General features: G+C 28.1%; 1 protein-coding gene across 1 annotated transcript in view; it reads left to right on the top strand.

Moving 5' to 3' along the window:
- The first annotated feature begins 8,022 nt into the window (after positions 1-8,022).
- The window catches only part of LOC149546781 (uncharacterized), a 50,583-nt gene continuing 38,198 nt past the window's right edge, over positions 8,023-20,407 (top strand). The window contains exons 1-2 of the mRNA XM_089794052.1: positions 8,023-8,132; positions 8,253-8,581. Of these exons, the coding sequence (XP_089650178.1) occupies positions 8,320-8,581 (262 nt within the window). The 5' untranslated portion in view covers positions 8,023-8,132; positions 8,253-8,319. The remainder of the gene's footprint in view (positions 8,133-8,252; positions 8,582-20,407) is intronic.

Here is a 20,407-nt window from a genome sequence, read left to right as displayed (position 1 = left end):
AACACATAACCACTGAATCATGTGTTGAGAAATGTTAACATACCCCCCCATAGGAATACAATCAACATTCATGCAAACATATAGTGCATTGTTATTGGCTAGAAGTTGAATGCATAGCTACAAGCATTTAAGTCACATACATAAACAACATAAAAATTTGACAAAAGTTGACGTCATTTGATACCAAAATTGAGTGCATGAATTTACTTATATAGGCACTAATAGTCACTTTCCTGTAGAATGTGTTATAATGTATTAAAACAATGATTATTAAAATCAAAGCTTGAATATTCAATTCAATCATTAATATAATATAATAAATATAATATACTATTACATATTTAAAAATCATTGTTAAAACTAAAATTAGTTAAAGTATTTATAAATAATGTTTACTTATTTTTCTTGTGTACAAAAAAGTGAACTTGAAACCAAATCTTGTTAAAATAACTAAGAAATATTCTTAGTCAAATATGTAAACATTTATTTACAAGTAGCAAATATTTAAAAATTAGTAATAAATATTATAGGTCAGATTTGTTTTGAAATATTTAAATGAATAACATTTAAAATAATAATTTTTTATAATTCATAAATATGAAAGAATTAGGGGTAAAATGAGATTAGTGACTACAAAAGTAAACAAGTGTCACATAGCGGCTAATATTTGGCAATTATAGCTATAATGTTTAATATTAAAAATTTAATTATAAAAATATATTGTAGAATTAGAATTGATTTTACTCTTATAGTACACAAATGAAAGCAATGACAATGTCAAAATATAATATAGATATATAAAATAACATTTACTTAATATCTAAATGTATGTATAAACAAGTACAGAGGAAAACGTAATAATTAAATTTGTATTAATATTATGAATTTAGAAGTAATTTTATAATAATACATTAAAATAATATTTATAAAAAAATATATTTATTTAATAGTGGAAAATAAAATAATTTCAATATTTTTTCACAATATTATGGAAATTCGAATGAGGTAGTGGATTCAAACAAATTGGCTTGAAAATTGTTAGCTTTCGGTAATAACATTGTTTTCATTTTGTTATTTAAATATTGTACACATTACTTTAGAAAATAATTTAAGCACTAAAAAAATAAAAGTAGTTAATTCTAATTGATTAAAATGAGTTTTAGTTAAACCAAACTGATACAATAGCATATGCCTATTGACAAATAGTAACTATATATATATATATATATATATATATATATATATATATATATATATATATATATATATATATATATATATATATATATATATATATATGAAAGTGGAAGTAAAAAATTAAAAGAAATATAAATCCACCAAGAAAATAATTAAAAGGGTATAGAGAGAATTTATTTAAAAAAAAATCAAATTTTAAAAAGTGTATATGTTTATGTAATTGAATGGAATAGTAATTATTTATCATTTAAAATGTAAACTTAAAAATAATAATAGAAAATTAGTGAATCTTCAATTATTTTATAATGAAAATTTATTAGTGATTTATTTTATTAAAATCTAAATAATAATCTTAAAAAATTAATAAAAAATATTTTATCTTAAGTTGGCAATTAAACCATAATTATGAATGCCACTAATTAGACAAAGAAAGAGCAAAAAAATATAATATTTATTACTAGAACACTAATTAATGGAGCCTATCAGAGATACAAATTGGAAAAATGAGTTTGGTTAATAACTAGTTAAACCAAACTGATTACAATAGCATATGCTTTTGGGCAAATATTAATTATATATATAGATGAAAGTGGAAGTAAAAATTAAAAAATATATAAATCCACCATGAAAAGAACTAAAAGGATATATAAGGAATTTATTTTTTAAAAAAATCAAATTTTTAAAAAAATGTATAATGTTTATGTAAAAATATTAAGGCGCCATTAATTTGAACAGTTACGAGAAAATAATGATGCATAGAAAATTCTGGCACCTTCAAGCACAACATTCTATTATCCATACAACACCTCTAAATGGCACGTCTATTGAACAAACTTTGAAAACTTTACGACCACCAAAATAAAGATTAATACAAAATAGATAATGGAAAACTCTAATATTTACTTTTATATTTATATATCTCATTTTTCCACTTTTATATTTTTTTTATCTCATTTTAGTTTATTAATGCTAGACTTAAAATAATCTTATTGCATCCAACGTATTACTTTTATACATATCTCATTTTTCCACTTTTATATTCATTAATTACTCCATTTTAAAATATAAAAATATTTTACCAACAAATAAACGACTTTTTTCTCTTCACATAGCATTACCTATATGATGTGTTCCTATTATGAAAGAACGTTATTGAATGTCTTCATCTATTAAATCAAGGATCGTATGTATTTCATTGGTTTAAACTGCGAAGAATATCTTTTTTAAAGGCGTTTTTACTTTATTTGCCATAATGTAAAATGCTATTTTTTTTGTTGGGAAATATTCTTACCACAAGTTAGACATTATCAATTATTTACCCACCTTAAAGTCATTCTCTGAAACAAACAAATTTTCCACATTTATTTCTTTAAACGGACATCATTATTCTGTGCAGTCACGCCACATCAAGATCAAAAAAACTTTAAGGACATGGCTATGCTTTTCTTGTCATTCATAAAATCTTACAACTATTTCCTTGCTCATTACATTTTTACTTTATGGACACGTATATTTATCATTCAATTGATTTTTTATTTTTTTTCAAATATATGTTTTTATCTTGGGTACACAGAATAAATGAACATTCATGTCACTTAGGTTTTAATAGTTTTAGGTGGCTCTTTCATTTTCTTTTCCATCCATCTTTTGCCAATTTCATTGTATAATGGTATGGCTTTGGGAAATGACACTACATACTCTTTTTTGTATATAATTTTCTCGTGTGAATTTTTATTTAAAGGTGTATAATTTGTAAAATGTTTTTGATTAAAATGGCATAGGATTACATTACAACTTCAACCTTGAGCAGAACATCTAGCTATTAAATATGATATACAAACATCTGCCATCTAACAAAATCATCACAAACTTTCACACTAATTTTAAGAATTAGATACCTTTATTACGACTATTGTATTATCCTTCCACTTAAATAAACTTTCAAAATTAAAATCTAAAGTTTTCCATCTCCTAACAATAGGAATGCAGTCATTTAAAGTCTGACAAAATTAATATCTAAAATCAGATAACAATCAATCCGAAAAATAGCAAAATTACTAAACCCTTTCTTCTATTCATTCTCCTTTTTTATAGTAATAGTTTTTGTGAAAGTGCCAAACTAGATTTTTTAAATTGAACATAATCAAATTCATTTTTTTCTGTCAACATTCTTGTCAATATGATCAATATAATTTTAATGAGTAGACGGTGGCATGTGTGTTCTTTATTCTAATATATACTAGACTTTCCATATATGTATTTTATATTAATTTGTTCAACGTGTGGAAAATTTTCTTAATTAGATTTTTAAAATTATAATCTAAAGTCTTCTGTCTCCTAGCAATAGGAATTCAACTATTTAAAGTCTGATATATTTAACATCTAAAATTAGATGACAACCAAGTCCAAAAAAATAGCAAAATTACTATTTACATTAACATAGCAAAAAATTATTGAAATCTATTAATTACTTCCCATTATTTTGTAAGGTGATTCAACTCTTTCTTCCATTCACCCTCCTTTTTTTATAGTAATAGTCTTTGTCAAAGTGTGAAGCTAGAGTTTTTAATTGAGCATAATCAAATTTAATTTTGTCCCCTTCTCATTATAATCAATATAATTTAAATGAGTAGAGGGCACGTGTGTTCTTTTATCTAGTATATACTAAACTTCCACTATATGAGTTTTATATTAATTTATTCAATGTGTGGAAAATTTTCTTAAATAAACTCTTAAAATTATATCTAAAGTCTTATGTCTCCTAAAAATAGGAATGCTATCATTTAAAGTTTGAAATAATTAATATCTAAAATTTGATAACAACCAAGTCCAAAAATTAATAAAATAATATTTACATTAACATAGAAAAAACATCCGGCCCATTTATGGGTTTGGTAGGGCTAATCCAACAATCACAAGGGCAAAGGTGAGTTGGACACCACCAGAGGAAGGTTGGGTCAAGATTAACTTTGACAGGGCAATTAGGGGAAACCCAATAGTATTGGGGTGTGGTTGTGTAGCAAGAGACCATAAGTGAAATTTTCTTTCATTTACGACCAAAAGATTGCAGGATGACACAAATAACATTGTAGAAAGCCATGTAGCCAGAGAGGCTCTAGTTTTAGGAGAAAAAATAGGCCTGAAAAGAGTCCATTTGGAAGGGGATTCAGAGATCATTATTAACGGCATGAAGAGAGGAAGGATGGAGGCATGGCACCTCAATAAATACATCCACCAGATCAAAGACTTGCTTCAAGAATTTGATGACTTCAAGGTCTCTCATTCATTCCGGGAAGTGAACAGGGTGGTAGACATGTTAGCCAACATGGGGACTAATTCTGCAATGGGTATCCAAAATGAAAATTTTGAGGACCTACAACACCTTGCATTAGATTAAAGAGAGTATGTTTTTGGCCATTAGACATTTAAACATATAAGAAACTTTTTGTCCTGGGTGATTTAAGGGAAAGGCATCATAATTCCTTCCTCTGACAATATTAAATCATTACACGGCATGCAGAGATCCCCAATCCTCCACGCGTGCCAGCTTGAGTGTCTTCATTACTTGGTACTCTGGTTCCAGAGAGTTCCAAGGAGTTTAAATGTAGATAGAAGGAAGGCAAAACTCATTTTTTCCCTCATGTGATAGAAATGGAGGCAAATTTCACTCTGGGCTTTGATTATCAGATGCAAACTTACGAGGGCTAGATTACTACGCCATGTCTCAAATACTTTTTTGTGTTTGATGACCCATCTTTCATGGAGGGAGTGCAACAGATGTTTGGGCAGAGTACCTGAGCGCATACTGGAAGAGGAGATCAAATGTGAATGTGGCATCATTGTTTGTTGCACTCACATTGATAATGGGGGAATGAAGGAGGAGGTCCGTTGTGTGGTTGTAGCATGTGTGGACAGGTAGTGGCTCTTGGGGTTGGAAGACATTATTGAAAGAGTTGTCCTATGAGTGGGAATTGAGATGGGTTTAAAGCCTTGGAGGCTAATTGGTGGAGGGTCCAGACATTGATTCAGCCATTGGTTGTGTAGTCCTCAAATCCACAAGATGCCCACATCCCCAAAGCAAAGAAAGGATGGAAAAAGATCCTGGAGTTTCTGACTAAGCAAATTTGGGTATCGACAGAGAACAAATGAGGTTTCGTGAAGGCCACGTTTGAGAAAGAGCATGCTTGCTCTAGAGCAACAATTACACCACCAAATAGTGAAGAAGAACCCGATGGAAGGGGGAGCGTTCACATTAAAGGGAGTTTGGGTGGATGCCTCACTACTCAATGAAGATGGGGAGGGTAGTGGCAAGCGCCGTCAAGCGAGGTAGGGGATTTCGGTGATGGAAGATCGAACAATAACAACATTTACTCACAAGGAAGAAACGCGTTGGTTCAAGGATTAACAATACTAGATGGTAGAGCTTTTGTTGAATGCATGTGGACACCTTATTTTGTTTTGTTTGGTTCCCCCTTTTTTAGTATAAGGGGGGCGGGGGGGCGGGTGTTTTAATTTTTACAGAGTGCTCAAACTCTAATTTTTTTGTAATGGCTTAGGTATGGCCAAGGTATGGGTAGATATGGCAGTAAGGTGTTTTGGCCATACCACTAATATTGTATCTATCTTTAATTATCAATATAATACAAAATGTTACCTATAAAAAGAAAAACATAGCAAAAAAATCATTTAAAGCTATTAATTTCCTTGATTCTTTTATAAGGTGATTGAACTCTTCTTCCATTTATCATCCTCATTCTTTATAGTAATATTTTTGTCTAAGTGTGAAACTAGAGTTTTTTAATTGAACATAATCAAATTTAATTTTTTTGTCAAAATAATTTTAATGAGTAGACTGTGGCATGTGTATTCTTTAATCCAATATTTACTAAACTTACCAAGTGTGAGTTTTATATTAATTTGTTCAATGTGTAGAATTTTTTTGTAAAGGGTGTGGTGCTTAAGTTTTATAATTAAATTAATTAATAATAATTTTTTATTTTTGAAAATTTATCATCAAATATGATTTTTTTAATTTTCACAAATATAAAATTGATGGTTCTTAAATCTAATATAAGAAGATATGTGACATTCTTTAAAATGTTGTTCACGTTAGAAAATATTTTCCCTTCAAAAGTTAACTGATTTTTTGAGTTGGAGCTTGTGAAAGTAGCCTAAGTTGAGGATTATCCTGGATTATTAGATTCATTGAAGTTCAAAATATCCATCAAAGAAAAATTAGTTGACAAGTTAGCCTTTTTTATTCCTTTAAAAAAATGAATACTTTATTGCATCATACTTTGTTTCTAGAACACTTCAAAGGAATGTCCTAGGTGAAACAAAAAAATTTCCCACACAAATGTAGAGTAATCTGTTGGGTCTAGGGAACCACTAAATTCTTCTCCATTCATTTTCTTAATAAAGATTCAATTCACTATTGTAGAAGAAGCATTGGTATAATGTGATTAGTTTATTTTTTGCTACATAAATGTCATTTTTGAATGCTACTAAGAGTGGACTTTAAAGTACTTTAGAAGTGATGTATTTGTCTTGGTTACTTCCCATATTAGGAATGAAGCTATTGGTTAATATTTATTAGGTTTGTGATAACTTCTTCTGGAGTTGGTTTTAGTGGATGGTGCACTAAATGTTCTATTTTGAGGATCTTTGGACCAAATATTTTATTATAATTAATAAAGATATTAATATATGATTTTGAATTAACTTTATTTGAGTTAATATATAATTCTAAGAGTGATCTAGAATAATGTTTAAGTTGTTCAAAGGCTAGTTAGCTTATTTCACATTAAGCGATTATTTAAAACTAATATTTATATTTAAATATATTTAAAAAAAGATTTCTTGTAGTGCTCTCTTTAATAATTTATAGTCAATATCTTTTTAAGAATAATAATTATTTTTATAAGACATCATTTATTTATACTAGCAATAAATAAGAAAACTATTAGAATATAAATTAAGAAGTCAAGTATCATTTTTGAGAAAATTAATTATACAATCATAAAAAAAATTCAATAGAATGAAGCAAATAATTATGTAACATATGTATTAAAATACAATATTCATCTTTCACATGACTCAATCATTGTATTTATTGTATTTACTTATAAGTAAAGGTGTGGTGTTAACTATATTCGATTTGATAATTTAGTGCATTTAGTAGATTACTGAAAATGAGATGGAAGAAATGAAAGCCATTGAATTGACATAAATTAAGCAACTCCAAGATAATAGAAAAAGTTAAGCCAAGGCATGCACAAGGTAATTAAAATCCTTACTACGTAGTTATAAAACTCTTCCAAACCATATAGAAAAGAAGGATAATGTAAATTGCCACCGACAGTGGGCCCTTCGATTTTTATATCGGTTACTTTTCTCTTTATATCTTACCAAATTAATGGTCAAAAAGCAAAAGGAAAGGAAACAAACAAATGATGCTAAAGTTGCGAATCCTATGCAAAAGGACAAAAAAATCTATGCAATTGTCCAAGAAAAGTTGCGAATCCTATGCAAATTAATCAACTCCGCTTGAATGTCATTATTTGAATTTGCTTACTAACTCTCTACATTTAGTTGTACTCTTCAAAGCAAATGGAATCTACACTACATATAAGAAACTACAATATAAGAAACTAAAATATAAGAAACTAAAATTATATAAAGAGGGAAAGTGCGGCCATGGAACGAAACAAATTTTTGCAACGCCTTGTGCAGAACAGATATTAGTTCCGTTGTCACAAGTACTTACAATCCTCCAGGTATTATATTTACATTTTGTTAAACAATTTTCATTTATTTCTTAGATATAATAGTATTTCTAAGTAAGCAGTTGAGGCTGCTGCTTCAATAAATTTCTATTTAGAATAAGTTTTCTACAACGTGAATTAGAATTTGTCGCATGTTTTAAATAAAATTGTGTATGTTTTTTTTTCATTGAGTTTCAGATTATGCTTAATTATCTATTATCAAAAAGAAGAAAATTGTAATTCTTTTTCTTTATTTCTATTTAATCTTGTATATATTTTTTCCTTGTACAGTTTCAAGGTTAGATCTTAGAGTTGTATTGATCCAGCTCAGCAAGGTGACGAGAGAAATTTGAAGGCTATGGCGGAGATAGTAAGCGTGCCTTTTCAGAAGATTGAAAGGAGTTATTTCAGCACTCCAATTGGATGGCGTCTGGCTACGTTTGAGGAAGCCAGAAATGGGTTGGAGATAATTAAGGAGCATAACATTTTAGGGAGATGGGACAGAGTGCGTCTGCTGGACGGCTGGATACTTGGATCAGGTTATGATTATAAAATGGGAAATGATTTCAAAGGATGTCTGGGTTATATGCTTCTCACTCAAACTGAAGTTGAAATAACTGGTATGCTCTCTTATTCCAATATCTATTATATATTTATTATAAAAATAGATCATTTTTGAACATCATACATCAGGAAAAATATTTTGGAAAAAGCAACTCAGTTTTTGGTATTTGCTATCGATTACAGTTGAATTCATTTTAATCAATTGCAATAAAGTGCAATAAAGTGTTTTTATTTTCTTAGAGTTCTTAAATTTTTTGAAGTAATGTGTAAAATATTTAAATAACAAAATGAAATCAATGATTTTTCTTCATGATGATTGGTTAAATTTGACATCTTATATACAGATTTTATTAAAAGCTAACGAGTTGCCAATTTATTCATCATTTGTGTCATTCAAATTTCCATAATATAAAAATATTGAAATTATTCTATTTTCTATGACAGAAATATATTTCTTATAAATATTATTTTGATGTATTATTTTAAAATTACTTCTAAATTCATAAGATTAATACAAAGTAAATTATTACTTTTTACTTTTTACTATTTATGCATAGATTTAGATATTAAGTAAATGTTATTTTATATATGTATATTATATTTTGACATTATCATTGCTTTCATTTATAAATGTATTATATTTGTATAATCAAATTCTATTTCAACACTATATTTTTACTATTAATTTTTTAATATTAAATATTATAAATATAATTCACAAATACTAACTAATGTGTGACACTTGTTACTATTAAACACATTTAACTTGAGAATCAAGTCTTAGTATATGAAATTTAAGTAGTTACTAATAACTGCATAATAAATAATATATAAAATGGTGGATATAAGAGTTTAGCTATCTTTTGTAGCATTTAGACTGATTTATAGTCAATCAAACTATACCAAATTTTTAGATGGCGTTTTTTGTGCTAGAAAAAATCAATTGTGGATTGCACTTTAATTATACAATTAGTTGGAGGATGATATTAGAATATGAATTAGAATTTATCACATGTTATACCTTTTTCTCTTTTTTGAGCAACTCAAGTCATATTTGAGTGCTAATGGTTTAAACCTCCAATTGACTGTACTTGTACAAGGATGTTATACACTCATTTGAAATATGGAGGTTCTCTAAAATTTTAGAGTAGTCTAGATACATTCAAGAAATGCAAATTAGAAGTAATGATCAAAGGTTTAATACAAAACCTTATCGAATATTGCTTAAAGTTTAAAGTTTAATCGAATTACTCTAATATTTATGATAACTATAATTAGATATATGCATAAATGGGTCTAACACACACAACACACACACACACACACACACACACACACACACACACACACATGGGGAAAGATCAATCTAATGTTTAAATATTTAGAAAAAGATTATGAATGTGTTAAGTGTTAAGTTCCCAAGGATCTGTTGCAAATTTATTAACATTACCATTGTATTTGGTATGTGTTTTCCAAGGACAACTCTCTTCATATAAATAAGTGAATCCATGAAAGAGCATGTCCCTTTAAGGGACATGTCTATTTGTTAATTAATAATTAATAATTAATAATTAATATTATAACCATAGTTATAATATTATTATAATATTAATTTATCTCATATAATAATAAACACACATAACTATATCTCATAGATAAATATATATAGGTTTATCCAATTGAAGCTACAACACATCAAAACTCCCTCTTAGCTAGGGAGGATAAACACATGATCATATATCTCCTCAATATAAGAGTATCTTTGATCAAAAGATATTTAACATTTTGATATTATATTTGATATCATGAGCAGTGATTTTTTTAGTGGTGAATCTTCGCCAATTAGCTATTCTATTTCTTTGGAAAATCACAATTTGGCAAATAAAACTTACATATGGGGTCAATCACGTCGCCGAGATATTAAATAATTTGGGTCCAAATCCTAGTCTAATCACTCATTAGTTTACACATAATTGGTCCCAAATCTTGGTCCAATTGCCAATGTAATCTACATGTAGAACACAATTATTTTAAAATTTTCACTAGCCTTTCCCTATTGTTTTCTTATTGGACAATGTTATTTCATCCTTACAATAAAATAATATTTTCTCTCGGGTTGGGTATCGCCTACCATTTTATTGACTTTTGTCTCCAACTACCCCCATTTAGCCAACTATTTTATGTTTTGGTCTTTGCGACACATGTCCTAATTTTTGGGAGATTTAGACTTTAGGGTATGTCATTTAAAATCAGGCCCAAAATAGAGTTGAAGCCATTGATCTATATTACATCAACGGTCCAAATTAATTCCTTACAGCATAAAAAATGACAACATTAAAAGTGACGATGACCAAGTTGACAGTAAAAAATGACACATTATTAACTAAATCTTAATGGATTGGTATACAACAAGTACATTGTACAGTGTCCACTTGGCATGTGGGCTATGGACAATTTGTGACTCTATAAGTTCACCAAAAAATTAAATAATCTCTCTTTGGAAATTGACATATTAGCCAACTATATTAATATTTTGTTATATGAAATAATTAATTCGTCTTTTACATTACAAAAATATTTTTAACCAACAAAAAAAATTAAATTAATTCGCCACAGCTATTATTAAATTTTGATATGGAAAGGAAAATTTTGTTAGTAGAAAATAATTTTCTCTCTTGCCTCGAATGAAAAAATTGCCCTTGATTAGAATTTTTTCCTACATATTTAATGTTGAAGTCGCTAGCATTTTACATATTTTTCTCGAGAGGGGTTTCTTAAAGTTATCCCTGATTCATGAGTATTGGTCTTACAGAACATCAACACATGATCTTTACCAATTACTTCAAATAGGTTTTTGATGTCACACCTGGCATCAAGAGTATTGGTCTCCCATAATATCAACAATCGATATTGACCAAGTATTCAAATAAGGTGTGATATTACATCTGTTATCACAAGTATTGCTCTTCCAAAATATCATATGATATTCACCAATTACTCAAATAAGGTGTGATACCCATTTATGCATAGATTTAGATATTAAGTAAATGCTATTTTATATATGTATATTATATTATGACATTATCATTGCTTTCATTTATAAATGTATTATATTTGTATAATCAAATTCTATTTCAACACTATATTTTTACTATTAAATATTATATATATAATTGGCAAATACTAACTATTGTGTGGCACTTGTTACTATTGAACACATTTAACTTGAGAATCAAGTCTTAGTGTATGAAATTTAAGTAGTTACTAATAACTGCATAATAAATAATTTATAAAATGGTGGATATAAGAGTTTAGCTATCTTTTGTAGCATTTAGACTGATTTATAGTCAATCAAACTATATCAAATTTTTAGATGGCATTTTTTGTGCTACAAAAAATCAATTGTGGATTGCACTTTGATTATACAATTGGTTGGAGGAAGATATTAGACTACGAATTAGAGTTTATCACACGTTAAACCTTTTTCTCTTTTTTGAGCAACTCAAGTCATATTTGAGTGCCAATGGTTTAAACCTCCGATTGACTTTACTTGTACAAGGATGTTATACACTCATTTGAAATATGGAGGTTCTCTAAAATTTTAGGGAAGTCTAGATAGATTAAAGAAATGCAAATTAGAAGTAATGATCAAAGGTTTAATACAAAACCTTATCGAATATTGCTTAAAGTTTAAAGTTTAATCGAATTACTCTAATATTTATGATAACTATAATTAGATACATGCACAAATGGGTCTAACACACACCACACACACACACACACAAACACACACACATGGGGAAAGATCAATCTAATGTTTAAATATTTAGAAAAATATTATGAATGTGTTAAGTGTTAAGTTCCCAAGGATCTACTACAAATGTATTAACATTACCATTGTATTTGGTATGTGTTTGCCAAGGACAACTCTCCATATAAATAAGTGAATCCATGAAAAAACATGTCCCTCTAAGGGACATGTCTATTTGTTAATTAATAATTAATATTATAACCATTGTTATAATATTATTATTATATTAATTTATAACCAAAGTTATATATTGTTAGGATAAACCACGGACATAAATAAAAACTACATGCAAATATAACCAATAACAAAAATAATAGAACACACAGAAATGAACACAAGGCACCAAGATTTAACGTGGTTCACCCAATCCCTGGGCTACGTCCACCAAACAGCAAGTCCGATCTTATTACAATCCAGTGATTACAACCTGATTACAATCCGTAATCCCTTACAGCTCAATACCGCCGCAAGAACCAATTTCGTATCACCACACATAAAAAATACCCAATCCTAAGCCCTTTTTATACAAGTATTAAATTGCTTTAGGGTTATAACATGTCGGCCATATGTCGGCCATAATATGTCGGCTACTTCCAAATTTTTTTTTTTCGAGGCGATGCCCTGAACCCCACTATTTATGAAGTATGTACAATACTTTCCTTATCAGTCACCACAATCTAACATATATGTTATTATTATATTAGTTTATCTCATATAACAATAAACACACATATAATTATATATCATAGATAATTATATATAGGTTTATCCAATTGAAGCTACCACACATCAAAACTCCCTCTTAGCTAGGGAGGATAAACACATGATAATATATCTCCTCAATATAAGAATATCTTTGATCAAAAGATATTCAAAATTTTTATAACAAATTTGATTTCATGAGTAGTGATTTTTTTAGTGGCGAATCTTTGCCAATTGGCTATTCTGTTTCTTTGGAAAATCACAATTTGGGGAATAAAACCTACATATGGGGTCAATCACATCATCGAGATATTAAATAATTTGGGTTCGAATCCTAGGCTAATCGCTCATTAGTTTACACATAATTGGTCCCAAATCTTGGTCCAATTGCCAATGTAATCTACATGTAGAACACAATTATTTTAAAATTTTCACCAACCTTTCCCTATTGTTTTCTTATTGGACAATGTTATTTCATCCTTAAAATAAAATAAAATTTTCCCTCAGGTTGGGTATTGCCTACCATTTTCCTGACATGTGTCTCCAACTAACCTCGTTTAGCCAACTATTTTATGTTTTGGTCTTTGCGACATATGTGCTAATTTCAGGAAGATTTATACTTTATGGTATGTCATTTAAAATTAGGCCCAAAACAGAGTTGAAGCCATTGATCTATATTACATCAATGGTCCAAATTAATTCCTTTCAGCATAAAAATGACAACATTAAAAGTGACGATGACCAAGTTGACAATAAAAAATGACCCATTATTAACTAAATCTTAATGGATTGGTATACTACAAGTACATTGTATAGTGTACACTTGGCATGTGGGCCATGGACCACTTGTGACTCTATAAACTCACCAAAAAATTTAAATAATCCCTCTTTGGAAACTGCCATATTAGCCAACTATATTAATATTTTGTGTTATATAAAATAATTAATTTGCCTTTTACATTACAAAAATATTTATAACCAACAAAAAAAATTGCCTAAATTTATTTGCATACCAAAAAAAATTAAATTAATTCGCCACAGCTATTATTAAATTTTGATATGGAAAGGAAAATTTTGTCAGTAGAAAATAATTTTCTCTCTTGCCTCGAATGAAAAAATTGCCCTCGATTAGAATTTTTTCCTACATATTTAATGTTGAAGTCGCTAGCATTTTACATATTTTTATCGGGAGGGGTTTATTAAAGTTATCCCTGAACATGAGTATTGGTCTTCTAGAACATCAACATATGATAATTACCAATTACTTCAAATAGGGTTTTGATATCACATTTGGTATCAAGAGTATTGATCTCCAATAATATTGACATCTAATATTGACCAAGTACTCAAATAAGGTGTGATATCACATCTGTTATCACAAGTATTGGTCTCCTAAAATATCATACGATATTCACCAATTACTCAAATAAGGTGTGATACCACATCTGCTATCACGAGTATTGGTCTTCCAGAATATCAATGATATTTACCAAATACTTAATGGTCTTCTAGAATGTTGCAATGCAAGACATTCACCATTTACTCAATTTATTTGATCTCGTAATACAAGTTATTGGAAGATTGTCACCTTACAACAACTTCTCCAAATACAAGTGATGATGATTTGGAATTCGTCACTTCCTAATGATGTACACAAGGGGTAGGCACATTAAAATCACATTCATGATGTATAAATCATGGTCCTCTTGATTGCAAAAATGTAGAGAACACTAGAGAAACTATCTCAACATGGTTTACTCCCTCTTAATCAATGATCGAGTTCACTGAAGGTTAACTAAATAACATCCTCACTCTTCTCCATCTTTTTCAAGGTTGCCCCTAATAACATGTTAGGCTCCCTCTGAACATTAATCTTCTGAGCCCCATTACCTTTGAAGAAGTGTTAGACTCCCTTTGAATCTGGTATCAGCCATCCTTTTTTTGCAAAAATAATCTTAGAATAGATCAAGGAAATTAATTCTTATAGTGTATAAATAAGAATGTCAATATTATTTAGAGTCTTAGTAATAACTTTAAATAAATCAATAATAGGCTTACCATTCTAAATACATGTCACCCATATGTTGGCACAAATGACATTATACGTACCTCCACTAATGAAGTGGGACCTTGCATCTATACTATGTCGATGATGTGGGATATTGCACCTATAATCCATCAATGACGTAGAACTTGTGATAGTACTAGTTTATTGTTGACTTGTACATTGTCCCTATTGTAATGCCATCCTCTCTATATTGCCACATGTGAATATTGATGAATCTGAATCCTTTAGAGACAAGGAAATCACATTAACATGGGTGAGTTTGAAATATGACAATTAAGTCTCAATACTAATACACAACATTGAGAGATATATAATTCAGAGATATGTATGTCAACAAATTCTCTTTTCTAATAGTATTCAATGCTACAATAACATTAGCAAGTGAAAGCACGTGGAGTTTTTTTTTTTTTTTTGAGAGCTCCTCATCCCATGCTTGTATTCACTTAGCTTCTATGTTGGTTGAAATATGACAAAAAAATGCATGGTTGTCCTATGTGAATTAAATCATCCAAGCATGGTGAATTGGTTGTCTCTTGGCCATAAAGAGAGTTTTTGTTAAGCCTCCATTGCCGATCATTCTCAAGTTGACAACAAGCTTCATCTTTGCAACTTACGAAATCTACCAAGTCAATCCTTAAAGACATTGACTTGGCATCACAGGTCCACTTTGGCTTTCAAACATCACATTGTCATTAGTAGTCAAGTCAAGATCCAAGCATTCAACTTGAGTCATTGCATGTTTGACACAGACTGGTTGAGTCATAGTTCCAAGTCTTTGGCATCATGTCTGAGCTTGTATCCTCCTCAAATCAACCACTTATGATGATTTTTCATATCAAAATCAGATTGAATTATTGGTCGGGTTGGTTATAGACATTCTTCAAGCCAAAGATATGGGGTACAAGTATTGATCTGCGATTGAAGACATTGAGTATTTCAAGATCTGCCCTTTTTATCATCTAACTAGACTCACATTGCAGTAATAAGCTTAAGTGCATGATCTTGCATTTGGAGCCCTCACTTTGATACCATGTTAAGTTCTCGAGGATCTGCTACAAATGTATTAACACTACCATTGTAAGTGGTATCTGTTTTCCAAAGGCAACTCTTCTCATATAAATAAGTGAAGCCATTGACATGTTTGTTTGTTAATTCATAATTAATATTCTAACCATAGTTATATATCATTATAATATTAATTTATCTCATATAATAATAAACACACATATAACTATAACTCATAGATAATTATATAGGTTTATCCAACCAAAGCTACCACACATCAATATTAAGTTATATATTATTATTTAGTGTTATGTTTCTCTTGAAAAATGTTTTGATATATGATAAGATAATCATTCGAGTACTCATATGTAAAGATGGTTTAATTGACATAGTCTTTTGTCTACTACTCATTGATAACATCTAAACACTAAACTAAAACACAACATCTTACTAAGGGGACACTTAATTTTTTTGTCAAGTTTTTTTTCCTTCCTTGTAAATGCTACATTTTAGTTTGGGATTTTTGTTCATTTTTCCAAAAGCCAATGAAACACATAATTCTATAATTTGATGTTTCGTGATCTTATATAAATATATTTATTTAATTCATTCTAATTGTCTCTTGATTGAATATTCATTTGAAACCTTAAATCACAGAAAAAGTAATCATTAATTCCACACTTTTGGATGTAGTGAAGTAAATAGATTTAAAAGTGCATTTTAATGGTCGAGTTGTATTCAATCTTCAACATTATGAAAGGTTTGATCTAGGTGCTCACTCTTTATAAAAATAAAATGAAACCTAGAAAACTATGCATTTTAAAGATATCTGTACTCTCTCAAGTTGACATTAAAGTCAAAGTGGATAAATATCAAAATAGGGAGTAAAATAAATTTCAAGTTCTAGATTGAATTTCATAATGTTTTGTATTAGGTGGGATAAATGATAGGAGTGGGCGAACTATCTAGAATGTTTATTTTTGAAGGCTAAGAAGAGTCTTGAAGGTAAATAATATGACAAGCATACACAAATTAAAATAGAATGTGTTTCCTTGTTAACCCCGATTATTATTAGTTCCTACCTTTGGCAGGAAACTAATGGAATCATAAGGTTCCATATTAGTTACATAATCAAAAAATTTCAAGATATACTAATGTTTGCAAAAGCTATATTAATTTGCATATTTTTTTGGAATTAAAAAATGCAACTTTTAAAAATTGTATTGGCTCATCATGAAAAAGGCAATGAAAAAATTCAATTTTCTTTAACAAAAATACAAATATTTTTTCTAACACCTCCATTAATGAATGCATTAATTGCAACTTTATCTTTTCCATATTTGTGAGAAATGGATAAACTTAAAAAAAAACAATTATTTTTCGAACACCTCTATTAATGAATGCATTAATTGCAACTCTATCTTTTCCACATTTGTGACAAGTGGATAAACTTAAGAAAAAAAACAATTATTTTTATCTTCCACCTCACAAATATGTCTAATCAATATAAATTATTAGTTATTGCCCATGGCAGGAATACTTATGCATTCATGTCAATGCAAATATAACATTCACACTAACCAATCAAATCAAAGAATTTAAAAGATTATATGAAATTTCAAATGTTTACATCTTTTTCTAATTTTTCATTATTTTATAAATCATATTTTTCATCCATTCTATTGATCCATACTATTTTTGGTGGGGGAGAAAATTAATTTTCTTCAACAAAAAATACAAATATTTTCTAGCACCTTCATCTTGCATTAATGAATGTATTAATTACAACTTTATCTTTTTCACATTTGTGACAAGTTGATAGGATTTTATTTTTTCAATCATTTTATCTTCCACCTCACACAACATGTCTAATCAATATTAATTATCACAATCTATTAAATATTTTTTATTTTTAATTTTAAATATATTTATTATTAGTTTTACATTGATTTTTTTTTTGACTATTTGATATAACTCGTTCCTAAAACTTCATGTAATGCATAAGTTCAAATTATACTTCTATATATATATATATATATATATATATATATATATATATATATATATATATATATATATATATATATATATATATATATATATATATATATATATATAACTAATAAATATGTCTTTTTAATATGTTATATATTTGTATTTGAATTTCTAATTTTTTTTAAACTTTATTTTTTTTAAAAAAGGTAGTTAAATTATTACTATTATTTTACTTTTATAAAAATAAATTAAACAATATTATTTTTTAATTATATTTTATAATAATGTTTGTAATATGTATAATTGATAAGTGTTACAATTTATAAATTATATCATCAATTATTATTAATATTTTTTATTTAAATACTTTATCATTTAGTTTAAATACATTTAAAACTTAAATATATATTTTAATATTAAATTAATAATTATATTTTATATAAAAAAATACTAAAGAAATAACCACAAAAAATAAATAATTCAATTCTAAAAGATATATAAATTATTGTTAAGTTTTTATAAACTATGTATTAAAATTAAATAGTTATATTTTATTTCTTATTTATTACATCATATTTATTACTTACAAATGTAATTATTAAATCATATAGATATTATTTCATAATTAAAAATTACTTTATTTTATGAAAATTTTGAAAATACAAAACATTAAATAGTAAACCTTCTCTAATTGAGTAAAATTAAACAATTAGTTTTACTTATAAAGTATTTTTATATTTCAATACATTTCATTTTTTCTTATAGAAATGTGAGTTTTAATAAAAAAATTAAATTCTTAGTTTCATTAATTAAAATATAATATATTTTAATTTTTTATTATAACCATAATTTTATTTTGACTATTTGTTTAATTAAGAAAAATAATTATATTTAATTCTCTCTCTCTTTCCCACAAACACACAACTTATGTTGGTATCACTTTATCTTACTATTTTATCTCTCTTCCTCTTCCTCCTCTATATTATCTATCCTTTTTTCCTCTGCATATATATTTATGTTGTTATTGTTGTATGCTACTATTTATCTCTATCTATCTCTATCCTAATTTTTGTCCAGTGCTAATGATTAAAAATAATGTGAGTTTCATTTGATAATCAAGATGAGAATAATACATAGTTGGGGGAGTTTTTTCAACTACTTATGATTCTCTAGTAGCATGCATGGTATGCATAAACATATAATGTGATACTCCAAATGCTTCATCACTTCTTCAAGTTCTATAATTCAAATATTGGTATGAATATCTTTCCTCATTGCACATAATTTAAGTTGTCAATGTAGAAGGCGCAAATTTGTCTAAAGCATATGTATTGATCGTAGTATGATATTAAGTACTTAGTGCCATATTGGGGACTTTGGCCTCTTATTCTTGGGCTTAAATGCCAAAAGATATAATAATATAGCACAAGAACTTAACAACAAAATATGAGCCATCCTATCAGATCACAAGCACATTTCTAGGACGAGAATTTAACAAAATATGAGCAATCCTATCAGATCACAAGTGCATTTCTAGGCAAAAATTAATGCATTCACAATGTTAATTTAGATTCTCACTCATCTCCACCTCTACAACCATTATGTGTTAGGTAGGAACTATGACGCATTGTGTCTCTTCTTCCTATCTATTTTCCTTACCAATTTCAAATATAGACTTCAATGTTTTATATTTTTTATTTTAAATATATATTTATTACTAGTTTTACATTGATGCTTATTTTTGTAATTTGTAAAATGTTATTCAAATATAGATATTTTAATCAAATATAGAGTTAAATATATTTCTCATTTTAAACACATTTATTATCTTCTACTATTTTACAATTTTGCTCAATTTTTTTTATACCATTAATACTGTAGACACCTAATTTTGCTTGTTTTTGTGATTGGTAGAATTGTATAAATTGGTTTTGTAGGTCCACATGAGCATGAAGAATACAAAGGAACTCATTGTCTATCTCACAGTGTTTGCAAAATTTTCAAGCTTATAGGTGGATGGAGCACTTGGAATTCTTCTTCCTCTTCTTGTCTATATTCTTCTTCTATTCCATCTACTGCTTCTTCTTCTTCTTGAGGGATTGTGGATCCCTAAAGCTAAGAGTGATGATTGATTCTGAGAGATACGGTTGCACAAGCTGGGGTAGGAGAGACAGATGCTGGATATGGATGGGGTATAATGGAGATGAAGGGGATCCATTGAAGCTTTTTGAGCGGGGGGATACTTCAAAGAGAAGTACCACCATGTAGTTGAGCACTAGATTTGCTATAGGACTGTTGGTT

This window comes from Cupressus sempervirens, chromosome 7 (genome assembly GCF_028749045.1).
Source record: "Cupressus sempervirens isolate cs-2001-9-10 chromosome 7, ASM2874904v1, whole genome shotgun sequence".
NCBI classification, from domain to species: Eukaryota; Viridiplantae; Streptophyta; class Pinopsida; order Cupressales; family Cupressaceae; genus Cupressus; species Cupressus sempervirens.
The sequence above is the reverse complement of the archived record's forward strand: the minus strand, read 5'-3'. Positions and strand labels throughout refer to the sequence as shown.